The following is a 27,331-nucleotide window of genomic DNA, read 5'->3' as shown; positions in this document are numbered from 1 at the left end:
CCCACGAGAGCAGTGACATACACCTTTTCCTGACTCATGGTCCCCTTGACCTTTGACCGCTGACATTGAATTAGTTAACCTTTGAGTCCAAGTGACAACAGTTCCAAATTTGAAGAAATTTGCAGAAAAGATCTAATATAGATTTAAAATATATTCAAGTGCATCGTGACCTTGACCACCAAGATATCACCAGTTGCTCTATGAATCTAAGTGAACATTTTGTGACAAATTTGACATTATTTTCTTGAGGCGTTCTTAAAATTCAGCTTATCATCAATACACCACTATGATAGAGAGATCGGTGAAGTGTTTAGAGTCCAAAAAACACTTTCGGTGTTCCAGGGGTAAACAGCATTGCAGGCAAATCAAACGATTGTGAGGTTGAGCTTTTTACAGTGCACATACAGGAACTTTTTCTGTCACTCTGAGGTCCCACATGATTAAAGCTGAGACGAATCATGTCCAGGTCCGTCTTAACGTTGGTTCTGATTCTCACCTCCAGTGAAAGCCTCGGACTGGGTAGAAAAACCCTTCGCCACAGAACAACGGGGGCTGTGTCAACACATAAACACACAGTGATGTACCTCGAGGCGGCCTGTAACCCTCCAGGATTGTGATTTATATTCTGAGAGCTCTTCTCATTCCTCATCACTGTGTCGAGTTGCCATATTTTGTGGAGGTATTTTATGGCATCCCTGCTCAGGCCGCTGAGTGTACGAGGCCCCATCCATCACACACACCCCCCCTCCAGAGCAGCACAAAGGCAGATAGAGACAGAAAGATGGAGTGGGAGGCTGGGAGACAGGACAGGCTGTCCGTGTTTAACAGCAGGAAATGACTCACTGAGACTGGACACCATAATCTGGCATTGTGTTGTTGTTTTTTTTTATTAATATTACAGTTCTCAGCATATTCATAATTCAACACAAGACATACAGGAAACACAAACAATGACATTCTAAATGAAATAGAAGAAATCACATGACCCCGTTGGCCAGCGGAGGCTCGAGCCTCAAATACATGCAGCGGCGATGCCAGTTTCAGATCTGTACACACCCGATGGCCGGACGGGTGAACCGGCAACGTTTTTGAGAGGCAACTTTGTCAACAAAGCAGAAAGAGAGAAGAGAGGGGGAAAAAAAGAGGTCTGGAAACAGGAAAAAGCTGCTTCAAAGAACATTGAAGAAAAATAGGCTTCATCAGCAAAGAGCAGATAGCATTGGCTGGCAAAGTTGCTTATTTCCGCCTCAAAAATATTGCCAGTGCGTCACAGCCTCAAGTGGAATATGATGGATCCATGCCCTTTTTTTATCTGCTGCAAAGGAAGTGCTTTAGTGCCCAAGTTCGGGCTAGGTAAGCACAGTCGCCCATAGAAATAGAATGAGAAGATTTACAGTGCCGTAATGAGATATACAATATATTATACAGAGGGAGGTTTGCTAGCTCTATGCGCTATTTCTTTGCCCTATTATTTTTCCAAACCTGCACGATTGCTCATGAATAACTGGTATATTTGTTAAGTAATGTCCGTCGTTCCGCAACTGTGTCTCCAGCGTTTTTGATTTACATGTCAGGATGAGCGTGGGAAAAACTGCAGGTACAAATTTCAAGCAGCCATTTCTTAAAAAGGCTGTTTCACACAGTACAGTGCATTAATGTTCCTTTTTTTTATGTAAGCGTCAGACATTTGCCTCCAATGTCAAAAGACCCCCAGTCCCCATTAATTAAAACCACCCCCCTCCCATAACCTACCCCGTTCTATACCCTAAACCCCATGACCCTGCCCCAAAAGAGCTTTGTACAAACTGATAATTTCACGACAATTCACCATCAACACAAAGTTCACACGAAGCTCTGTCGTTACATCCAATCCATAAAAATTAAGAAAAGCATCCCCCTCATTCCAACACACACACCTTCACACGTTTCCAGGGGGATTAACAGACAGGCAGCACTTGCAGTCAGGTCAGGTGCACATCTCCGTTGCGTCACGGCTCACCAGCGTCCGGTGTTGTCGAGGATTAGAAAGGACTATAAGCAAAGGAGGATTGTTTAAATGAGACGAATATCAGGCGAGAGTTTGTCGGCGTGTAGCTGGTCCGCTCAGTCGTGGATGACGATGGGGCCTCGCATTCTCAGGCTGGGGTGAGGGTGTGGTGGCGCCAGGACGAGCCCCTGCGGGGGACCCTGGGAAGCCCTGCGCAGGGTGATCAGCTCGCAGGGCTGCCGACAGGCGTGCCTCAGCTGAGAGCGGGACAGCAGCCGCCTGGCCCTCCTGGAGATGTGGAGACGAGACCAGATATAAGTGCAGAAGAAGACACACGGATGAAAAAGCTAATATGAGAGACAAAAGTAAAGCGTTAGTCAGTTACAGTGTAGTTGTAACTTAGTACATTTATTTAGTTTTAAATACTTTATATTATATATAGCACACAGACTAGGGTTAGGGGTTTTTGCGTCTTAATGCCTGTTTTATTCTGCCTGACCAAAGTGTTGTTTCACAGGCGGCTGAGCTCAGAGGTCATAAGGCCTCAGAAGGAATCTCGGCTGTCATCAAGAAGATATCGATCCTGCCGTGACTTACACTGACCTCTGTGCTGCCTCCCATATACTGCTCACTACAGAGATGTTTCGGACGTGATTAAAGCTTTTATGGTGTGGCTGTTTGGAGGTGAGCTCCACTGAGAGTCAACCAATCTGTGTTGTACGAGTACTAGGGTCACTTAGGGGGGAAGAAAGGAGAACCCGAGAATAAAGTCCTTATATTTAGAGAAAGGGTAGCACATAACTAAAGTTCATATTGTACATAGTGTTTATCATTTTTTTCTATTCTTATATTTGTATTGGTAGGCTTAAACACAAACATAACAGCCAAATCCTTGCATGTGTAAACCAATTCGGCAATAAACCCTGATTCTGACTTAAGTCCCCTGCATTAAAATGAGGAATGTGGAGCATCTTGTTAAAGTTATACTTTAGTAAAAGCTTCACAAATAATAAAATATTTCATCTTCTGTCACATCAGCATCACATTATAACAATAGTCAGGACTTTGATTGAAACTATGTCTAATCTGAAGGAAGAACCTCACAGACCTGGAGGAGATTGTCTCTGTTGTGGAGAAGGAGATGTTTTGTGGTGGCCTGCAAGAATATTGTTTGATGCATCTGCATGCAAAAGTTTTTTTATATAGTTTCTCAAGAAACAATGAGATTAGTAATTAACATTCTGGATGTAGAAGGAGTGGAATAAAGTTTTCTAAATTATTACTTTTGTCCATTAAATCACGAATAAATTCTTGCATATTTAAACTATTTTCTTGAAGTCTCTGGACGTGTGATGAATTAAGTTCTTTCTGAGGAAAGCTCGATGATCTTAAACACATCATATTTTTCATGAAACATTGCACATTTTTTGTGGGAGCTTAATAATTCATGATTGCATCTTTATGTTTCTGTACGTAGCCGTGGAAAAAGCCCGCGGATAATGTTTGTGTGAATTTATTATTTATACTCAGCTGTCCATAGGCTTGATTCCTCTAATTTATCCGGCTACTTCTCATTACTGCGGCCACTTTGCAGTTTGGCTGCTAATTTGTCATGTATATTACTGCTCAACAACAATGCATTCGACTGAACTGCTGCTAGTTGCTCTATTGATTCCTTAGCCGTGAGCAAAAATTCTCCATTACTCAACAATCGATTCTGTCTCAAACAATGTCTCCTTGGAGCTGTGTTTGTTTTCTGTGTTCAGCTCCCCTAGAGGACTGTGACCTGCTCTACGTGAGGTGCGCGGCCTCACCCCATTTGACACGTGTGATGGAGAAACTAATAAAGAGAGAAAGCGGTGGACTTTAAGTTGGTTGGAGTGATTAAAAAGCAGTCGGATGAGTTCAGCTTGAGGACACCATATTGAGGTTCCAGGCCGCTGAGGAAGTTATTAGAAACACGTGCCTTTTCTCATTTCAGGAGGATTCACTAAAGCAGAGAGCGGCGTGTATCGAGCATCAGTATCTATGTGCGTTATGAAGGAAGAGAGGGGGATCATCTCTGCAGGATTTTCAGGCTTAGAAATGGGCTCAGTGGCAATTTCCATCCTGAGAGAGGAAGTGCTCTTTCAGCAGCCGCAGCACTAAACGACCGCGGCGTACATACACTCACAAGTGTGGGACATAGGACTAATGTAATTCACAAGTGCAAGACATTGAACCGCATACAGGATTCTTCATTGTTCCCCTAAGGCGGTCATGTATAGTCAACTACATGTGCTCCCATTCTTCCTCTTTCCCTGCTCTCTCCGTGGGTTTGTTCTTCCCTCCTGATCCGTGCTCTTAATAAAATCAGCACCAGAGCACTCGTGGAGACTCCTTGTACATTATGTGGCTGCATCATCCAAGTGCGATTACAGCATCTGTAAGTGCATGCGAGAGTATGAGAGGCCCCTTAAGATATAATTACTTGGGTTTTGCACATAACATCATAAGTTCTGTAGCCTATTACACGGGAAATTGCTCTTTATTTAATGCTCTCTCACACACAGCACTGTTCCCTATATGCATTACAGTCTTGCAGGATAGTCTGGGTAATAGAGGATAACAACATATTTAATGTAATTATGGTGTTTTGTGGTATGTATGTTGAAATAAAGATTTATTTGACAGTCAGTGTGGGAAGAATAATGCTGTATATTAAAACAAAAAATAATAGCACGAGAAATAAATAGCTTGTGTGAATACAATAGCTACATAATAAGGTTATTAAAGATGGATGACGCGTCTCCGCTTCCTCAAACCATACAGAAATGTTCCTCCTCACTCAGACTGTTGAACCCCAGGCATCCAGAGCCCGCTCAAACGTGATTGGTCAAACTAGAAACCGACACCAGAAGGCTTCCTGCCCCAAAATGTTGTCCCTCACATACATATTCTCCAGAATCTGTTTATAGAGATTAATCCATACCCCATCCGCTAACATGGAGGAGACAGGGTTTAAGACAAACACTGTTATGAGCTGTTTATGAGGATCTGATTATAGCAGTGTTTGTGTTGTAGGTGTAAAATGATGATATTCCATGTGAAACACAGTGTGAATTTATTCTCCGCACACGTCTTTCAAGCTCAATACTCTGCAGCGTGCTCTCTCGTATTTACACGGAAGAGTCGCAGCAGAATATAAACCAGAGAGAGGAAAAGAACAGATTCAGCTCTGGTGGCACATCGTCCAAAGCTCCCGCGTTTGTCCGTTCAGCTGGCCACTGGGGGGGAGGAGAGCAAACACTTAAATCCACTGTCAAACATGTCAGGCTGTCTCGTTTACAGATCTGTTCTCTCCGTCTCTCGCTCTGTTCCCATTTCTGCTGCTCGGTCCAAATCCTACCTCCCTGTTTCTTTCATTGGACACAGGCGCTATTACCTGGATCCTAAAAGTATACCAATACTATAATGTAAAAATACTTGATTGCAAGTAAATTCTGGATTAAAAATCCTATTTAACAGTACTCTGGTGTTATCAATCAAATGCACTTTAAGTGTTTAAACTAAAAGTACAAATTCTGCAGAAAAATGTGTCCCTGTCCCTGGTATATAATAAATGAATTCAGCCCAACTACCCACTTAAATGCAATCAGGCTGTAGCAAATTTCACATACTCACATAAATCAGTCGCGTGAATGTCCCTGATTTTCCTCAACATCCATGAATTATCTCCTGGGAACTTTTTTGTTAATGGTAAAATATGATGCAATGATCATGATTAAAAACGAAAATCTAATGATAATCCTTGGCCGAGGTAATAACTATGCATTAGAGCTAAACAGCAATTCAACGTTGCAGCGATTCTACAGGTAGAGTCGATGAATCACACAAGGTGAATGTGACTCGTTGTGACGTAATCAGTGGGGCAGGAAAGAAGAAGTTCTGCTTTAATCACAAGTCGGAATCAACTCCTGGACGGTTTTCTAATGAGCTTCCAACTGTTTATTAACTGCATCAAGGCGTTCCAAACGATGCAGCTACAGGGTCACTCCGACCTTCTTCATTTCTCTCTGTAGCTCATAGAAACGTGGCATGAAAAAACATTAAAAAAGTATGACTTGCCCCTTACGTTCATTAATGTTTAAATATAAGAAAAACTGATATAACAATGTTAATAAATCTGCTTCTTTTTTTTAGCAAAGACAAAGATTTACAATAAACTAAAAATGTGGATGTTTTTTTTGTTTCTTTTGTGCTTTGAGAGAACTGGATAAATACAGTTTAGAGCTCATTTCAAGAAACGGTGGATGAACCTTATCGGGCTCAGTCTGCTCTGATCTGTCTCAATCTTTCCATTTCGACTTTGCCTTCATACACCTGCACACGTCTTCTTTGTGGTTTGTTTTCAAATACGATATATATATATATGATATATATTTGCGTCGGCACATCTACGCTGCGTGTTTCTATTTGTGTCTAACAATGCGGCACAGAGTGATCTTATTTCTATTAACATTAATATGTCTCACTTTATTGTTCTGAGCGTCTGCTGTCATGTTTCATTATCTTCTTGATTATTGTTCTGCATGTTTATGAATGATTTATGTGACTTTGTATCTTGGTGTTTCTGGAGCTCACATCTGCTGAAATAGAAATAAAAAAAGAATCTCTTGGATAACTTTTAGAATTGATAGAATTCAACTGTAATAGTTGAACTCTATGTGTTTTCTCGTGGGATTTTTTTTTTCATAAACTCCCCCATTCTTACGAGTTCTTAAATGTCATTACGCTAAAAAAAAAAAGAGCGAGGAGGGAATGAAGAAATAAATGATGCTCCTCTACTGGGTCTTTAAAGACCAGCAGGACAGCAGCAGTATTTTATTAGAGACTGAAATTACACCTTAAATCACAAGCTGTGGTACAAGGTGTTACCTAAATCTATGTCTGAAAGGTGACTCACACTGGACCTGATGTGTTGTGGACTTAAATGATAAATGAAGTATGAAATAGCACATAATCGAAATATTTAAGTATAGCACTAATGAATTATGCATTGAAAGTGGACCTAAATACTCTCCTCCAGAATGAAAAATCTTAATAACTATTGTATTGATTGCAATTGATTTTGTTTTTCATTAGAGATATAAATGGCCCCCAGATGTTGACTCTGACTGAAGTTGGTGATCGACTGAGATTTACTGCAGAGCCACCATTTGAATAACAGTTCTGAACATTTCAAAATGAACTAGAATGACACTCAGTGGAGCGCATATCCACACCCAGACCCAACAGCCCCCTTTAAATTAATCAAGCTCCACCGAATTTCACACACTCATCAGTCTCTTTAAATGTGCCTGATTTCTTTCATCAAGATTCATGAATTATTCCCTGGGAAAATGAGGAAAATGTTGAGAAATGGAAAATCTTGCAATGTAAAAGATGTACAGATCTGAATCTGCCCTAAATCCGTATATGCACAAAATGTAATGGGTTCTTCCTTGGAGTGTGTCTCCCGGACCACAACCGGCCACCAAGTTTCATGGAAATCCATTCTGAGATTTGTGTGTAATCTATTTTAGAAACGGACAAACACTATCTTTGTATCTCAACACTTTGGATGGAACGCTATATAATCAGGCACAAATGTTAATTTCCGGCAGAATTAACTTCAATGCTTCGTGGATTCCTTTGACTTTTCGTCCAATTTTACGTTTAATGTTTTACGCGTTGCAGGAAAAGTGTTTTTGCCTCTATTTGTCTCTTTTGCCTCCTTGAATAAGAGGGAGTGATCTCCCACTCTCTCTCTCTCCTCTGTTGCTCTTCATCACACTGGGAGATAAAGAAAGAGAGAGAGAGAGAGAGAGAGAGAGAGAGAAAGAAAGAAAGAGAGCGAGAGAGAGAGAGGGGAGCACAAAGAGATGGAGAAGGGAGGAGAAAATGAAACTTCCGATCATGTCTCATTAGCTGCAGCCTCTCATAGCAGATATATTAATGTCTTTTACTCAGAAAACCATTCATTGTCTTTACCAGGAGAGCAACTGGCAACGTGATACAACAGAAAGGGTACAGTGTTCAGAATGATGCTATCTCACACACACACAAACACACACACACACACACACACACACACACACAGAGCCACACGGAGCCACACACACAGAGCCAATCTTGTCTTGGTGGGAAGTGAGTGATCCATGTGAGTGCAGCCGTGGTTAATGTGGTAATGATATTTCCACTCAGGGACCAGCGGTGCCTGGCTCCTCGCTGGCCCATCTGCACCAGTTAGCTGCTCTAATTTTAGTCCCGGCGGTCTGAGGGCGGCTGTGAGGGCCGGGTGCCATGGCTCATTTAGACACAGGCTTAATGAGAGAACATCTTTCTCGCTCACATACAGACATGCAGACTTTCACTCATTATGTGCATGAGAGTTTGTGCCTGTGAAGACGCTGTGTGCCCCACCAGCTTCCCGAGAAAACGGACATGGAAAAAAACTTTTATTTGAATTTATGCAGATTCTTATTCATATGTCTCTTATGTGGTCATGTCATTTTCTGCATGTCATATATTATGTTTTTAACATGAATTACCTAGAGGCTTTAAAATAAGCCCAAAGGGAATTTGAATTTTTGATGTATTTTTAAACTGTGCAAATGAAATGTCAATAAATTTTGATCTTTTAATGAAATTATTCCTCAAAAATTCTAGTCAGGTTTATTTCTATGAAGTGAAAATCCTTAAGAAATTATTCGATTTTAATAAATAAAGTTACATTTATCATCAACACCTTTGGAAAAGTGTATGAAAACAAATTCCTGTTTTATTAAGTTTAATATTCATCATGTTGTTGATTAAAATAGAAATAGAAAGCATCGATTGTGGTTTTGTCTCTGATTCAGTTTGTACTGACTGATCTAAGCCCAGGCCTTATAAGGCAGCCATTTAAATTCATTATGTGGAAGGTGTTATAACGGCGGTCACTTCATCCGACACCTTTTTTTATTTTTGTTCTCGCTATTTATTTTTCACACCTATTACTCTATTGTTTTGAAACCCATTTCTTGAAGAAATTGAATAAGTTGACTGAAATAAATTGTATAACGTTATAATAGAGAGAATAGCAAACAGGACCAGATTGTTTGATAAGGCCCTACATGTTATATTTCCTTGTGATGTCAGTTGGTTGTGTTTCGATGAAAATTCACACTGAAAATAATTTTAAATCTTTGAGATGATGCACTGATGTTTTTTACACCTTTAAATTGAGCTAAATGAGAAAAAGAGTCAGCTCCCCAATTTTTCCGCACTATGACCTCAGTGGATCTGAGTTATGTTGTAACAGTGTTGCTTTTAAGTCGCAGCTCAATTCCTCTATTGCTCGACTCTCAGCATCACTTGCTTTCCCTTCACATGCACATACATGCACGCACATTCAGCCAATCAGAGGTCGGAAAAGGGTCACCTTTGCTTACCTGGTCTCCCGGGTGACGAGGAAGAAGCTGTCATCGGGGGCATCGATCCAGTTGGGGCGCCTCTTGCGGATCATCAGCCCTCCTCGGGTGTTGCCACTGCTGCTGGTGCGGCCGTTGTGCTGCGAAAACACAATTAAATAATATGGATTCAGTGGTGCAGGGTTAATACATATATATATAAAAGATAATAAGACACGTACCAGGGGGGGGCCACCTGTCGTACCTGGGTTCTCTGTGAAAACAAAGCCACAGCAGTGAGAGAAAGATGCAAAGTGCATGAGGGACTCTGCCAGCTTATGAATAGTATTGATTGGTTTATTGCTTTTCCTTGTTACAAGTGGTGCAACATATGACTGTGTTTCAATTTCAGTAAGAATAGTGAAGTTACCAATAAAAAACAAAGTGTCAGAATGAAGTTGAATCATCCAAATTATCCAAATGAACCCCATCTGCTGACTCGCTTTAGATAGAATTAGTTGTCATTCTGTCCAACGAGCTAGTTTAGATAAGAAATGGCAGAAAAGGTTATCAACTCCGGGCGTAGCTCCTCTAACTGGATTTCTTCAAGCAAACTGATGACAAGAACACTAGATATCAACACTGTACGCTCCCCGAGGTTCATTCACATCAACACTAACTCAGTTAAAAGCAAGAAGGGACACATGTATCACTTTTTAAACACAGCATCCAAGGACTTTTGCCTCAGGGCAGGATTACTTTAAGCAATAACAGGCCTTTTGAAAAAACTAAATTACATTTTGTGTGGTTGATTTATTTGTGTATGTGCTTGTGTGTCTACCTGAGCGCCTGTCAGGCTCAGCCCTGCTGTGGTGGTGGTAGCTGCGTTTTCCCAGCATGCCATGGGGACCGTGCGGTAGAGAGGAGAGCAGGCGTCGAGGGGGGGGCGTCTGCAGGCCCGTGGTGCGGTGGGAGCGAGGGGCGTGGGCTGCAGGACGGGACTCTGAAAGAGACGCCACACCAGGGCTGCATCAACTTGTTTCTGAGGACCACTTGAACGTTGCCAGCTCATGTCGGATTCATATGGTGACTCATCAAGGTCAAATCTATTGATTCAAATCAGATTATTTGCATGGATTTACCTAGAAACTGCACGACACTGGTCAGAGTGCTCCTTTGGGCGGCCCTGGTTTTGGGCAGGCGGGTCCCCTGCCCTTCTGACACCCTTAACATGTCTAAATTAAACGCAAAAACACACACACACACACGTTACAAAGCAGTGCAGTGTTTCTCAGATTGCATCAACTCCCTCTACTCCATTCTGGCTGATCAAGAACACAAAGTACTATTTTGACATTTAAGCAGTTAATGTGGCAAACGTCATGCAATTAAAACCAAGTGAGTGTTCATTGAAATCTGTATATAAATCAGTTGATAGGTGGGGGACCTTGTTTATGGTTGTCTTATGTAGATGGTTAGAATGCGTGTAGACGCAGGAGTCAATGCAAATCCCTCTGGGGGTAATAACATGGTGAGATGCCTCCTGGTATGACATGACCACGAAAAAAAAATAAAGATCTCTCCTGCATGCTTCCACGTGCACACTCACAACAACGAAAAGCACACTGTTAACACACACACATCGATACATGAGGGTGTCACGGGAGCAGGCGCTCAGAGTTGAGTGCCTGCTGGGGGTGGAGCGAGGTCAGGGTGACAGGGTGGGTTGTAGTTCCTCTGGAGTGTGGTGGAAGTTGATGGACAGATAACATGGACACATGAAGCACAAGGACTCGGAAGAGATGCTTTCAGGTGCGGCTTTATTGGAGGTCTACTCCGAGTTCACACAGTGATGAGAGAAAAGAGCAAAAAGACAAATGAAGAGAGAGGTAGAAGGTGAGATGAGAATATTGCAACACGTCGGTCAATAAAAATGAAGGACAAAGTGGAGGGGGGGGGGGGGGTAATGGCAAATCCCACGCCACAGGATTTACAGAGCAGAGGAGGCAACAGGATGGATTCAGAGGAGTGTTGAGCATGATTTGAGGCGAACAGCTGAAGTGGATGGTATGGTTAAGACACTGCTGTCCAGGAGATGAGGTCTTAAGGCCTGAGCCAGGAGCTCGAGTAATGGGGGAGGATGTAGCTAGCAGCGAACAGTGAACAACCCCTGCTGTCGTTAGTCCTCGTACCGGACAAAAGAAATTCTTAAGCTTTAAACCTCCGTTATTTCAAGTTTCATCAGTCCAAAGCTCATTTATCATTCATTTTGTCCATAAACACATGATTCACAGCATGAGGAGAAGATGTGTGTGCACAGAATATGGAATAAAAATCTCTTCTATTTTTTTTAAATGATGACGGCGAACACAGCAAAGCTTAAGTTTAGTATTTACAATAAACATTTGGTGGCTGAGACAAAATAGAGCGTCTCTTAGTAAAATACATTCTCTCTACGTCTAACTTCAGCAAATATACGGCTCAGACTAGAATATGATTTCTATTGGATCCATTACAGACTAACTGTTAATGTCAGGAGCAAAATCTGCTGTTATGTGTATATTCAAAGTGGGTGTTCATGTACAATAGTCCTGTTTAAACTAAGTCTTTGTGTATGATTCGAACAGTGGGTTTCAGTTCACAGCGAGTATAAGACAACACCACAACAGATAAAATAATAAAAAATAAAACTATGAATGAAAAGATGATCAAAACTCATAGTTATGAGGACAGGCAGTCTTTATTGGAAAAAGGGGTGGGGGGAGAATACAAAAACCAAAATAATAATAATAACAATAATAATAAAAACAGAAAGGGAGACAGACAGCGGTGTGGGGGCGGAGATGGGCAGAGATGGGGGTTGATGGCGGGGCGGTCAGGGTGAGGCGGGGTGGTGAGGTGTGTGTGTGTGTGTGTGTGTGTGTTTCTATATGTCTGCGTATGCTGTGTTTCTGTGTGTGTCCATGTGGCAGAAGTTAGGAGGAATTGAAAGAGCTCTTACACTCTGCCTTTATGGCCCCACAGTTAATGGGGACAAAGGGCCGGCGTGCGGCACGGCGCAGCCTGATGATGTCACGGCACATGTGCCGGGCCAGCTTGGTGAGGCGGGTGGCCTGCAGCAGGAAGGCCTGCTTGGACTTCATGTTGGACTTGGGGCTGCCGCTGTTCCGCATCGGCACCATGTGGTTGGACTGGCGGGGAGCGTGACCTCGTGAGCGAGACTCCTGGGATGGAAGGAGGGAGACAGAGAAAAGAACACTTAATACAGGTGTACTGAGGAAAAGGGCACGCTGCTCTATAAAAAACTAAATAAGTTTTATTTTGCATATGATATTTTTCTTTTCTTTTTGTGTGGTCTAAAACTTTTTTATAAATCGCCAAGGGAGTTCTGTCTTCAAACTTAATATGCTGTGGTTGCATATTTAGTTATGAATATTTAATATCAGACTTTAAACTAAGTTTTCAAGTCATTTACAATTTTTAAAAACACATTAGCCCATGTTACAGTCCATTTCCTGGCCGTTACAGTACTCTTATGTCAAAGACTTATCGAAGCTATAGTTTTGATGGATTAGTGTCGTCATCTAACTTTAGATTTTTTCAACACTCTTTTCAAATTTTACTGCCAAGCTGTTTTTATGATTAACATCACAGTCCAGCTTTGAAATCATCAGAAGATGTGAACAACTCAACAATAAAATGTTGTGATTAACTGTATTATGTTAGAAAAGACATGTTTATATGAGCCGCAATATTCTAGTATGAACCTGATAAAGATAAGTGTGAATAAGATGCTGCAATGTATATAGCAATTTATGATGTTAATCCGAATGAGGTCATACTTAGAATTAGCAATAATCAAATGGAGACATGTGGAGTAGTCATTGCATTATGCAGACGAATGCCCGAGGTTCCAGTGTAAACAAGTGGCAGGATGTGATGTTGATGTGTCATTATCTTGTCCCTATAAAGCGTAAACAACAATACGAGTGGAATATTCTATTCGTAACTCAAGTAAACAGCATAATCAGTGTTACGTCCTTTTTTAGAATAAGGTCAATAGCCAGATTATTGGTGTCCACACAGTGAGGTGGGAGTTTATGTAACTGCTATTTCCAAACTGGTCACTGAGTTGAATCAGCAGCTTCAGCAAAGACGGAACATTTTCATTTCTGCGAAAGAAGGAATTAATCACAAGGCTATTAAATATAAATGGGACGCATACTGTGGACTGGCAGGTGGACGTGTGTAATTAACATGAACAATGGTTACACTCCATCCGTATCAGTCGACTCCACGACTCTGCTTTGAGCACTGTGACAAGTGCCACTCCAATTAGACTGTGACACAATTAATAATTATATTCCTTTTAAATCATGTGCTGAGAAAATGGTTGTCGAGCCCAGAACCATGGGGCTGAGGGTTGAGCTCTCTGCACTGTGTCCTCTGCAATCTCTAACGAAAAAATATTACTCCACAAATGAACATTGACATATTTATTCGTCACATTTTCTTTTACACTTCATGATAAAAAATATATAAACTACAGTTAGTCACAGGGCGACTGCACTTTCATCCACTTTCTTTTTCAGTACCAGTTATTAAGACGTGCATTCAACAGTCTGCTGTGGATGTATAGAAATACATTTCTCTTGCCCGGTCAGTTTTTACACGAGAAAAAATGAATCCGACAATAGAAATAGAAGATGTGTGAAGAGAGGCTTTTAACAGCTAATAATTGAGTTACTGTATATTATGATTTCAGCTCAGTTTATCTATTGTAGATATTACAATTTAAGGAGCAGCAATAGTGGGTTTAGTTTGACTGTTTATTTTTCTGAAAAATATTTATAATTTGGGACATGAGCCAATTTGTTTTTGCTTAACCAAGAAAGCTCAACACTTTTGGACCTCTGAAAATGAATAAAGGATTCAAAGTGTTTTATTAACTGCAATCCTGAACATTAGAACAGGCTGAAAACCTGATTCTGACACATTTTACGCCTCCACCATATCCCACGCGTTTCACATCTGTGCTTTCTGACTGAGCTTACATTGCTTGGTGGAATCGGTGAGGTCCTCTCCTCCGGGGCTTCTGCTCTGCTCGGCATCTTCAGGCCGCCGTACTTCTTCCAGTACATCCAGCAGGCTACGCAAAGACGACACTGCATGTTGGGAGGCCCCCACGAGTACCACTGGGCCGACTGCATGGCTGTTAATGTACGAAATGCATTAAAGCTCGTCAGATGCATCGGCGGTCTCAAGACACTCAGCACAACAATCTCTTCATCAGTGTCTCTAGCTCTTACATAATATATGTTATCAATATCTGCACACAAGGAGGAGGCACAGTAGATGCTTTTTAGTGACTAATGAGATAAGTGCTTATATAAATCCACAGAAACTGTGCACATTAAGTTATCATCAGACTTAATTAATACAATACAGATCCAAACTTTGCTGTCAGGGATTCACTTTTTTTTTTTTTTTAGAATCTCTTTCTTCTTATAAAAAAAACGTTTAAATGCAGAACGAGTTTTCATTATCAAACGAGATATTCACCACCGGATCAAAAACAGCTGTCAAGACAAAGAAGCAGTGATGGGAGAAATTAAATAAAAACATTCCTTCTAGACGTTCAGCTGAATTGGTTTCCCATTAGTTTTTGAATTATCCATGTTCCCTTTCGTGTTTAGATGTTACACAAACAAAACTCACAATAGCAGCTCTCGCAGGCTCGGCCCCCGCCTGTTGCATTGTAGGCCCCGGGGCCCGCTCCATTCACTGTCGCCATCTTGCCATTGGTCACTGAGATCTGGTTGGGGTTGGGTTTGTTACTGTCAGAGAAAAACAAGATGATGAGATTCAAGAAACACTTCTACAGCCTTTGGCAGCACTTTAAATGTAAACTCATTGTCATCTTGCAGCAACGATGCCGACGTGCGAGTATTGAAACGTGAAATGAAGCGACTTACTACGTGGGGATATAAACCTGCTTCAGTTTGCTCTCTGCCTCTGCTGCCTTCAGTCTCTTCTACTCAGAGGAAAAACAGGAAACAATGGACAATAGACTCATTAATACAGTAAGAAGAGAAACATACTGTTTGACAATGATCTTGATGATTTGAAACTTCAGTGTGAATAGGAACCATGAAAAAGGGATCGCAGAGATACAAAGATAATCGCTTAATGTGTCAGCACATTTCACAGGTGTTGTTTCCTTTCTTTTTGACGTAATGACGCAGACACCATCCATTAAGACTGTGTAAAGCTGAATTTCAGAAAATGATTTGCAATGAGGAGTTTGTCAGACCAGTGTGGTGGGAAACCATCTTGTAGGCTGTTATTCCTGTGATATATTTGGCTAACCCTAACCCTAGTTTGAAGTGACCTCTTCCCCAAAAGCTGTACCAACACCATTTCTATTTGTTCTGCATGTAAATAATTGTATAATCTATGGCTTTGTGATAATATCATAGGATGGGCCTGGTGTAAAAATTATGCAATTTCACAGAAGGAAACTTCTGATGGAAGATGTTAGAGTTACATTATGGGAATTGTACGATCCAACCTTTTGTTAGTTTGTATCAAACCTCAGAGTAATGTTAAGGAATTCTGAGCATTTACTGCTTCACTTTGTTTTACATCTCTAACTTTATGGAAGTACAAACCAATCTTGGACATACAAATTGCAGTAGCTAAATTAAGTACAAAGGAAAACGTGCAAAATATTACATACAAAAATGTAACATATGAAGAAAGAATTAACAAAAAGCACGTCAAACAGATATAAACTTAAAACAAAAACTTTTTTTTTCATACCACACAGACTATTCAATACCTTCTTTATTCAAGGTAACAATTATCAAAGAATGACTAAAGCTATTGAGACATAATAGAGCTAGAAATATGTGTCTACTAATTTACCGGCAAAATAGATTTTTGCCTGATTACTGTCAGCACTGCAGCAATAAGAAAACAAATGAGGAAAAAATACAGAAAAAAATACTCTCTGTTTTGAAAACACAGAATTGGTCTCACCTGTTGAACATATCTATCTGTGGTCTTCCACATGTAGTAGTACTCTATGATACTGGTCAGAGACTTCCATGGCAGCTTCAGGAGAGGAAAGAATGAGGGGGGTGGGGGGAGGGGGTAGAGAGAGTTAATTAATGATATTATTAACTCATATTCTTGCCATCTGGGTGTGAAAGCCCTCATGTATATTCATGAGAGAGGCATCGTGAACACAGAGGCTGAAATCTATCAGTGTTGCTTGGTTCTGAGCCTCAGACAAAAACATTGTACAGTAAAGCTAGTTGGGGGAAGAACAGTTCAGCAGAATCACATTGCCACCCCCTGTAGGCTTGAAAGGTGGCTGTAAAAAAAATGGCAAATTCTTCGTTCACAGAGCAGCGTCTGGGGTCAGCTTGAATTCATAACCAATTACAATGGATTCCCATCGTGACAAGTTTCCACTGAGTGGGGAAAGGACATATCGCAAGTCCCCCGAAACTGCTCAAATAACTCCTGCAGCTTAATCTAAGATGCAGGCTGTCCAACAGTGTGTTAAATAAGTTTTTAAAAGGTCAAATATTTCACTAAAATAAATATGATCACACAGCTACTATCTGTAGCCTTCCCAGGACATTGGTCTCGGACATACATGAGCATAAGAATGGAAAGCAATGAGACAGGAGCATTGAATTAAGAATATTTTATGAACATAAAATGTGGGCACGATTTGAATAAATTAAAGCTGACATCAGCAGCTGTCAATAAAGAAGTATACCAACTTTTATAGATAGATGTTTGTCTATCGTCTTTCATAGGGTCCTTACGCCACTGTCCTAAACAAGCCTCCAGTTGAGGGGGTTATAATCCTGCTGCCCTTTAGGGTAACAGGATGCAGAGACTTCCCTTGGGGAGGTCATAAAGTGGGTAGTGCATGAATTTTACAGCGCGACTCCAGTTAAACAGATATAAACACCCACTTACAAAGTCTTGTCGAATGTCGTTGAAGTCTTTTCCGTATTTCTCTAGTGCCTCTTCAAACATGGCGGCTTCCGAGGCGCTCCACTCCTCCATCTCATCCCTGCAGAGCACGGGGCCGCCCGCCGGGACCAGCACACTCAGCGCACTGGACAGGTCGTAATTATGGCTATGCAGTGTGTCCATCGCATGGAACTGCAACCGAGAGATACAGGAAGGGAGTAAAATCTTTAATTAATTATTGATCTTTAAACAACACTCTCTCCAGCAGTTAACAACAAAGGGGCAAACAGACTGCCCTTCATAACGTATTGTATAATATGAGGTATAAGCTGGCTGGGGTTTGACTTTCTCTCCAAACCTGGATTGAGATCTGGAGTTCGAGAAGCCATGACTCATCATTTATCATGAATCACAATTGACTGTTGCAGGCTGAGTATCCCCTTGTATGCGTCCCACTCACCAATGTGATATCTCGCGAGGCTGCAGCTGCACTCATGTGTAAACTTGGTTGTCTGACTGAGCTGCTGCAGTCCAACGCTCTAGCAAAGGTCCCAACCGCTCTGGGGGGGGGAAATGCATATTTACAAAGTTATAGAATATATATTATATATGAAAGGAATCAACCATTTGAACACCAGCACATAACAACACGATTATATGTCATCATCAGTAGGGATGAATATGAATAACCATAGACAAACAGATGAGAATATGTTTCTAGAGAGAACAAACAAAATGGGACACAAACAAAAATGAGCCATTTTTTGCATTAAGATAAACGATCAAAAGTTAAAGTACAATTTTTAAACCATCTTTGTATTATTCATCTTTAATAGAATAGTTATTAATTATCAGTGCTTAGTTCCACAATTCTCTTAAGAGTAAAAGTGAAAATAATCTGTCCTACTGTACAGTCATGCTTTAAATTATCATATACAAACAGAGCAAAACAATGGAGCTAATACTACGGTCATGCATTGTCAAGACAAAGAGGGATTTAATCTCTATGCTAGTGAGAATTAAAGTAGACTGAAAGAATTGAGTTCGAAACGTTTGAATAGGAGGTTGTGCAAATGTCTGAGGTGAGATGTTATTTACCGTGCCACCACTAGGAATTGGTCTATCTGTTTGTTGGTGAGCGGACACTCCGGATCCCAGAGCTTTTCTTCGAGCTTCGACTGGTCCCTGTCATCTGCCTCACCTGCAGGACACAGAGACATCGGCTTACACACAGCATCATCACAAGAAAATGACCAAATAATCAATTTATATCCAATGTCTCATATAAACCTAATGAAATTGCCCACAAAATGTTCACTTGTTGTGGAAAGAAAATCACTTTTCATGATTGTGCCCGAGTGAATGTTGTTTTTGTTTTCGATCAATAGCTGATGGGCACATTTTACCAGATCCAAGTTTAATCTGCTATAAACGCTACGATTTAACTCAATGTACAGTTCACTTCATTCTCCACTCTGATGGTTTACAGCACCAAAAGCCTGGAACTGCAATATGCTCAAGACTTTAAAATAAACACAAACCAAGGACTTTGAGACTTTCACCTCCACAGCGTCTATGAACTGTTAACACTTATGGAAATTCTACAACTTTTGTTTCTAATATGGAAGAAACGCTTTCAGGTTTGAATTCAAGGACACTCAACACTTATTAAGTTACATCAGATTACTTCACTGATCGCTCATAAAAAAACTTGTATTTTCTTCATGGAGAGAACAAAGCCTATATGTACTTTCCATTGAGACTTATCATATTAACTAAACCTGTCGGCATATTTTCACAAATCAAACATAAAGTGATTCAGCTCATGTGCAGTAAAGACTGACCCTCTTGTAGCATTTCAGGTACGTCTGCCTGAAAGCGAGGTCCCACTCGGATCTCTCCTTTGTCCGCCAGCAGGGTCTTCTGCGTCGGGTCATACACCAGCGAATAGAAGAAGGTATCCTGGAGATAACAAGACAGCGATTAACATAACAAAGAATCGGCTTCCACAGTTTCCGCCGCGGGGTTTTCACACAGGCTCCAATGTCAAACTCATCTGCGCTAATATACATTTAACCCTGGAACTTGAATCTATTTGAAAATCTGCTGGTATACTTGTAATCAGCTGTGGTATAACAGAACCAAACTTATGAATATTTGTACTGAAAAGAAGAACAAAAACAAGTGGATAAAATGTTTTTGAAAGAATTAAAGATAATTAAATCAAATAGACAGAAAAATACTAGGCAAATATGCCTCATATCATTTAATATGGTCTGGTTCCAACTTCTAAAATATGCAGACTTGTTTTAGTTATTTGACAATATAGGTTTAATGTTGAGGTGTTAAGCTGGACAATCCAAGTGATAATAACTTTATATTGGTCTTTCAAAAACTTCAATTGATATGTGTGTCATTTTTCTTTCACTGGAAAGTCAAAACAATAAATCAACAAAACAATCAGCATATTAAAAAAACACACAATCTAGTATGACCAGCAAGAGAAGGCAAATCAAGTCTTTCCTTAGTCCGCCTCACCTCTTTGTCAAGGTATGAAAGAACGGCTTCAGTCTCATTCAGTAATGCGACACTGCACTTCCCCCTGACAGAGAAAGAGAGAGGGGACAAGCACCATGTAAAACACACGACACGTGACATGAGCGGCCTTTCATAGGCGTGTTCATGCCTGGATGAGTGACTACCCATGAGCACTGCCGGCAGATGATGAGCAGTTGGGGGCAGAGTGTGTTCTAGCGATGTGCATCATTAACCACCAACCAACAATAAGACTTTTGCAGACAATAATACCATCAGTTTATCTGTTAAATTCCTCGAATATTGGTACCTTGAAGCATGCGTTCCCAGATGGACTGTGTGTACTGTACCTGATGTGTGTTGCAGGTAGACTCTCATACTGCCGGGAGAGGAAGAGCTCTCTGTGACGAAGCTGGTGTTTGTGTTTTTCTGATAGATCTGTCTCTGTTGGGTTCTCCTTCTCCTCTTCCAACTCCTCTGCAAAGTACACACGCACACATGAAAAATTACTTCAGATTCCATATTCAAAGAGACCCTGATAATGACTGGGGGTCACGTGTCAAAGAGGACAATGTGAAGCTCACCCGTGACAGATACATTACAGGCAGATGATTAAAGTCACAAATGGTTCTCAGCCAAATTCGTTCATTTATCTTTGAGATTTCATACAAAGACAATTATGATATATTGTGCGCGCAGACTTCAGATGCAAAACAATTGACTAGTAAGAAGTCTCCAGAGGACACTCTCAATCACTAACTATTGCTGCCATCTATTAAAACACAATTAAGTCATTATGCTCAGGACTATTACTAGATATCTAACTGTGAAAACAGTGTACACAAGTATTTGAATAGCTGGTGTGTTGCAGCTGAGTCACCACACAATGCAGGCAGCTAATAAACATTTTAACAGTGCAGACATATACTTATATATACATATAAATAAAAAAGATCTGCTCCATGTATTATTCCAGCGGATGTTTTCATTAGCGAAGAGTCGGACTTGTACAGCTTTACATTCCTGTAACAAATTCCTACTGGAACTTCAGCCCTGAATTTTCATGCTTTACTGGTTGATTCTGTCAGAACAGCTTATAGCATGGGCGAGTAGCGTTGGAAACATAACACTGGAATTGGAAGGAGCGAGGGTGTATCAGACCATTTCTGTAATTTTCAGAGTCCAACATTTACACCCACACTGTTCTGTGATTGGCCAGCTGTGCAGAGGTGAGAACTAATCCTCTCTACTCTCTGCTTTACATATTGGACAAATCTATTTCTGAAACTTTCCACGAGAACAACAGAGTGCAACACTATGATTGTCTTGCAGGAGACGCTGTAAAAAAAATTTGCACAGCTGCCCCCATATTAACCTCTCCTCTAGATCCGCTTCCTAGTGTAGCTGATTGGAAAATGTACCATTTAAACGACTTGAGACTGCGGTAAACTTAAATCTGACCAGTTTGTATGAAAAGGTAGAGAAACGATGTCGGTCATGAAAGCGAAAGGCAAACGCCGTTGCACATTTTTGATCTTCTTTGCTTGCAGGCATTCATGGAAATAACACAAGTGGGAGTTACAAAGACGTTCAGACACTATGCCCCTTTCAAAATGGAATAATTCTGAGGGAAGTGGGTTTTGGACACTGGCTGGAGAACCCTCCATCAAGCACTTCAGCTGAAGCACGTTCAACAAATCAGTGTTGTTTGTTTCATTCGCCGTTTTCAATGTTTCTAAATTTCTGGTGTAAAACAGTCATTTTTTTCAACACAAACAACTCGATTTAGCTTGAGAGGCAGCGCCGATCACTACCACTGATGCCTTTGAATCATGCGAAATAGAATCAGAACTATCTGCACGCTTTGACACGAGTGAGAGTAGGTGAGAAGATGTGGTTTATTTTCGACATGGGTCCTGTTCACTCTCCGGTAGAGCTCATATTTGACTCACAGCGTTTTTTTTATCCTGAGGTGCAACAATCAATCAACATGATAGACAAAACACATTTTGATCAAAATAACTCAACTAAGAGCACGGTTGCACTAATCTGAGCCATAAATTGTGTGAAATATTTTTTCAAACTATGTTAGGCAGTGTTAAGTCTGATAGTTGCTTCGGTCTTTTCTTCTGACCAGCTGGTATTTCTCACTTGGTCTCCTTCTGCTGGTTATTCAGCCACACTCCATTTATCTCCCTCTCAATAATAAGCAATTAAGAAATAACTACCATATATCAATATGAACAGTGCCATATTTTTAAGTTTCAGGTGCACCACCTCCAAAAATGCTGTCCCTTAGTGGCTGCACTCTGAGGCCCTGCTCGACATGATGGGGGGAAAAACTGGACTTATTGATAGCGCAGGTTACATTGTGCAAAGAAAACACTAAGTGGAAAGGCTGCAGGAAATGTCTGCTTGACTGACATGCAGCAGAAAGCCCGTAATGACGTTTCCCTTCACAATGGGTTAAAAATACAACCAGGGCTGAAAACCATTCAGTTTCAGAGAAGTGCCCAACCGTACATTAATCACCTAATAACTGACCAAAAAGTTTGTTTGTATCGAATATGACAAATCCTCACTTCTAAAAAGTTAAGGATTTGCACCCTTTTAATACTACATTTGTTATTAATAGTAATAAACAATAATTTCATGATTTTTTAATCTACTGAGTGCTCAATGACTTTAATCGTAAGATGAATATCTGCCAAATATTTTTTTATGTGTGTTTGACTGATGACTCACTTGCATGTTTGTCTGCAAGCTGGATGAGGCTGTGGGAGATGTCTCTCCTTCTGTAGAAACATACCACCTTGGCTTCCACATTCCCACTGGCCGTCTGAAACAGAGAGAGATGACAGAGATGAAGCTGGACTGGGGTGACAGCGGCTCCCTGCACACACTGCTAATTTCCCATGAGACTTGGTTTTTTTGTTTGCCTGTCAAGCTTCTTCGAGCTGCTATGACAGGCTGACCAGGGCATCAACAGCACTTATGATCAAATGATTGATTGATTGTCTCGCTGTATAATTAAGCTGACAGGCATAAAGACACTGGCCAGCATTAAATGTGTGACTGATGGAGAGTGAGGGGAAGTGAGGGTTCGAGAAAAGTGGCTCCAACTTCTACTGCTTTGTGGATTCAAGTACAGTAAGAGCATTTGTACTTGTCCCATGCCCCATTACTATTTTCCCTTTGCGTTTCCTATTCCAATACCTGGACTTTACACTTTGAAGATGCGAAGTACAGATTACAGGTGAAGTGATGACTGATATCCCTCTTGCACAGCCTGTGCCAGGTAAAACCATTTAATACATATGGTACACGTCAGTGTTTTACTGGTGGGACTTTCCAGCATGAAATATTGTCAAATTGCTGACATTTGACCTAGTTCTGGCTAACGCTACACTTTGCCACTCTGCAGTACTTGCCAGTGGCAGTACAGCGTAACTGCTGTTTGGAGCGGCATGAAAGAAGTGATACTAATAAACTTGATAGTCATGGTTTGGATCAGGTTATAGGTTTACGTACTTTCCAATACCCAATCCATCAATTTTGGCATTATTTGAGACATTTCCGATACCGGTATCAGTATCAGTAAATCTCCATTTAAACCAGTTTTCACATGAGGGATGTGGGTGGGAAAAAATCAAGAATAATGAAAATAATTACAATGCAGCCCCAACATAAGTTACAGCTGCAAAAACCTGGATGACAACTAATCAACCACTCTGTCAGTCTCAACACAAAGTGAAGATTAGTAGCTTCATACAGGCAGCAACCGTCACACTGACTCTGCAGGGAGTTCCTGTTATTTCAGCTGCCACTTCTTTTCACCTATAATTACAATGTATTCTTTATATACCTTATAAAGTTTATCTTTAGTATGTTTTCTTTGATGCTGACACTGATGGGACCTGACATTTTCCCACCAACCCAACCTGCTTATGGCATGTATATATCTGTAAACCTGGATTAGAGAAAAAGCATTTAAGTCCCATCTATGTCCCTTACACAGCAAAATGGACAATAAAGCTGACTTTGATCTATGCAACGTGGGAAAAGCTTTTCTGACCAACCTGATAAAGATGATAGTGTGGTATTTCAACCATGTATGTTTTATTACTGAATGAAATAGGTTATTCTACATCTTTTAAAGCAAGTATCACCAGTTACTCAGCCTGGCAGTAAATATTAGTCCAGACTTTTATGAGCTAAAATCATCATTACAATAGTTTCTCCCACCTACACACAGCACTCAGAGATAGAAATGGCATTCAGAAGAATGGGGAACATCTGTCTCTCTTTTAATGACATTACAAGCACTTAGTCAAGAAATGACCACACATGCCTATGACATTACAAAGCAGGGTGGGAGCAGGAACAGGGAGGAATCCTTGTTATTCACCCTCAGGCATAAAGAAGCATAAACACACACACAAAAACAGACCAGACCACTTCAGTACCTTGTTGAGTTCTTCTATTCGGCGGATCAGATACGGGTTACTGGAGGAGTTCTCAAAGAATACATAATCTGCAACAAAAAACAACACACATTTCACTTTACTGTATCAGAAAACCGTGATGCTGAATAAGCCTGTGTGTTGAAATGAAACTAATATAAGTAAGGTCTAAACTAGAACCATGCATGTGTGTTAATGTGCAATTTGAACATGCTAGCACCACTGAGAATATAAACCTCCACGTCAACAGAAGCAACATGCATGCTGCAAGGTTACCACGGTCTGTGAGATAGTTTCTGTTTCTGTTCTGCCCATAGACTGTATATATAAAGGGTTCTGCTGTGACGTTTGTATGGTAAATCATTTGGGGATAAGGACACAGCAAAAGAGTTTCCTCTGCTCTACAACAAACTAACTGAGTCCACTTGATTTCACCTAACCTAAAGACACTGAAATCCAGCCTGGTTCAATTGCACCTGGGCAGATTATAGGGTAACTTTGGAAAAGTTCAGTCCATAGAAAATGCTGCCTTTAAGCGATGCCTGAAATTTTGTAATTACAGTGGTCCGGGGACATAAACAACTCAGCTAAGAGGTTAATATATCACAGCTGTTAAAGAGAGACCTTCAGTTGTATTCAGTGCACACACATATCATTGTTGTCTACCTCTGGAATCAGAATAAGTTCGTCCTCATAGTTGTAAAATGATGAATTTCACCTCTAACAAACATATTCCTCTTTTTATTTTCCCAGCGTAGCAGCAGCATTAACCGAGCCCAAACTACTGGTCACTTAGATTGATATGAAAATGTAAAAAGCATTAGTTTCAGTCACGAAGGACCAGCAAACTGATGCCAAATGTGCGGACTTCCTGCTTTTGTTTGTCATACATTATTGCCAACACAATATTTGGGGTATTTGGAGTTTTGGTTGAACATATTAAGCGATTTAAAGAAGGCCTTCGGGATTCTGTAAAGTTGTGATGGGCAATTTTGGAAGTTCATATACTATACAATGTATCAATAAGGAAAATAACATTAACTGCAGCTGTGCCGGGGATTACCTATGGATTGAGAAGCAACCCATTATCAAAAATGATGTGTTGCATCAAACATGTGTTATTAGTTGTGACAGAAAACAGCAATGGCCAACAGGAGCCAAAGTTGAAGTAGTGTCCAGAGAGCACCTGAAGGCAGCAGCTCAGCACTGGAGGTGAGCAAACCGATGTGGGGAAATGAACCTGATCCTGCTGTGATTAAAGTGCTGCCAATAAAATCACCTGAGCTGAGCTACTCATTGATAGTGGGACATGTCAAGCACCGAGCCCCTTTCACCCCGATCATAACAATAATACACACGTGAGGCGAGTGGGAATAAAGGGCTTTAAATCCTCCAGACGCAGCGACGCCACGAACCCAGACAATCATTTGATGTGGAATTCCACCTCGGGTGCTAACGAGCTAGCTAACCACTGGAGCCAATCTGCTAATTACTGCCACTTGCGGTGGATGTAAGGGAACAGTGGGGGGACACGAAGCGTGGAACGTGGCTGATTCCGTTAGATGCGAAGGCTAAAAACAGGGTCGAAACTAGTGCCCGGGCTTCGATCATGGTAATCAGTGGAGCAATAGCTGGTGCTAACGTTAGCTAAATTAGGTATCGTACTAATGGCTACATGCCAGAGGAGGCAAATACAAAGGCAGCCTCAGACTCTCCGGGGTAACGTTCCAACCACTGTTTTAAAAAACACATGCCCGGCGGAGAAGCCACGCCGCGGCTCGGTTCCCACACTCCCCGGTGGAAACACGCAGGGAAAGCGAAACGCAGATGATAGTGCCGACCAGTGAGAAAATGTTTACATTGTGAGCTAGCCCATTTAGCAAGCGGGCTGCTAGCTGCCGTGGCCACGACAGACGCGAGGCCCGACCCATTTTGGATCCCAAATATTTTGAAATTATCGCCCTCCTGCTCCACGTTAACGCGCCCGTGTTGGCGAAACCACGTCCGCGCGTCGCCATTAAGCCCAAACGAGCCGAAATGTCGCCACGGCGAACCCCCCGCGGGGAGTTAGAACCCTGGGACGACTCTCTGCTTGGAGGAAAAAAGGTCCACATTGACATACATACCTCCGACCCGGTACATGTTGGCCGCCATTTCTGCCCTCCCGGAGTGTAAACCATAAACGAGCGAGGAAACGAAAAAAAGGAATAAATTAACAGTAATAACAACAGTAAAAAAAAAAAAAAAAACTAAGGATAAAAAATAGACCTCTTTTTAAAAAAAAAGGTAGAGGGTGCGACGAGACTCCGGATGTGCACCTCAATTGGGAGATTTTTTTGGGCAATTCAGCCCCCCCCTCCCCTCTTGATACGATTCACAGCACCCTTTACACTACAGTGAAGTCAGAGCAGCAGATCAACCAGAAAAACCACTGGCTGCTGCTGATGACGTCAGATGTGTGTGTGTAGGGGGGGGGGGACACACACACAAACACACACCCCACACACACACACAAACACACCCCACGCACACACAGCCACAATGTTATCCAAGTGCACTAACAAACTCTGCATTGCATTTTTGCAACCGGCCATGTTAACTCGAGGCAACACTCTACTTTTTGACCCCAGCTATTTTAACCTCCCTGAAAAAAAATGCATAATCATCACAACTGTTACACAAGTTTTATGTTGTTCTTTATGTTTCTTCAGGTCAAACATAATCCTCCCACTCCCCCTTTATACAAATTACGAGACAATATATAAGAGAAATGGTTTAGAAGGCTGTTGTTCAAGCTTCTATTTGTTTGCTCTTCCTCTGAACTGAACGTCCTCCTCCCTGGTCTGATGAACTATGCTTCTTACTCTACTACAAGTATGGTTAGGTAGATTAGAGCCCTAAAGCAGAGGGAAGTTTTGTAAAGATTATAAAATGAAATC

The 27,331-nt window shown here is 41.2% G+C and overlaps 1 protein-coding gene across 2 annotated transcripts; it reads right to left on the bottom strand.

Annotated features, from left to right (window-relative positions):
- Positions 1 to 1,778: 1,778 nt before the first annotated feature.
- On the bottom strand, positions 1,779 to 26,840 carry mta3 (metastasis associated 1 family, member 3). 2 transcript variants are annotated; one of them, XM_053413448.1, is made up of 19 exons: positions 26,519 to 26,840; positions 24,396 to 24,463; positions 22,675 to 22,768; positions 20,280 to 20,406; positions 19,933 to 19,996; positions 19,239 to 19,356; positions 18,493 to 18,595; positions 17,855 to 17,954; positions 17,398 to 17,586; positions 16,441 to 16,515; positions 15,375 to 15,433; positions 15,118 to 15,236; positions 14,454 to 14,611; positions 12,401 to 12,623; positions 10,542 to 10,634; positions 10,197 to 10,402; positions 9,636 to 9,671; positions 9,442 to 9,560; positions 1,779 to 2,275 (listed from the first exon to the last, which is right to left on the bottom strand). In XM_053413448.1, the coding sequence occupies exons 1-19, from the start codon at positions 26,544 to 26,546 to the stop codon at positions 2,104 to 2,106; spliced, it is 2,151 nt and encodes a 716-aa protein (XP_053269423.1). In that variant the 5' UTR covers positions 26,547 to 26,840; the 3' UTR covers positions 1,779 to 2,103. The 2 variants fall into 2 exon arrangements, with proteins under 2 accessions (XP_053269423.1, XP_053269424.1); XM_053413449.1 differs by having other exon boundaries at positions 9,642 to 9,673; positions 10,241 to 10,402.
- Positions 26,841 to 27,331: the final 491 nt, after the last annotated feature.

Source organism: Pleuronectes platessa, chromosome 21 (genome assembly GCF_947347685.1).
Source record: "Pleuronectes platessa chromosome 21, fPlePla1.1, whole genome shotgun sequence".
Lineage (NCBI taxonomy): Eukaryota > Metazoa > Chordata > Actinopteri > Pleuronectiformes > Pleuronectidae > Pleuronectes > Pleuronectes platessa.
Note: the sequence above shows the minus strand (reverse complement) of the source record. Positions and strands in the feature narration are given on the sequence as shown.

Bases quoted from the DNA above. Each gene is read 5' to 3' on its own strand.
- mta3 (XM_053413448.1), bottom strand. From the start codon at position 26,546: ATGGCGGCCAACATGTACCGGGTCGGAG. The intron at 17,955-18,492 runs GTAAATAACATC...TCCCCCCCCCAG, and splicing joins CAATTCCTAGTGGTGGCACG to AGCGGTTGGGACCTTTGCTA. The intron at 10,635-12,400 runs GTAAGAGCTCTT...CGTTTAATTTAG, and splicing joins TGGGGCCATAAAGGCAGAGT to ACATGTTAAGGGTGTCAGAA.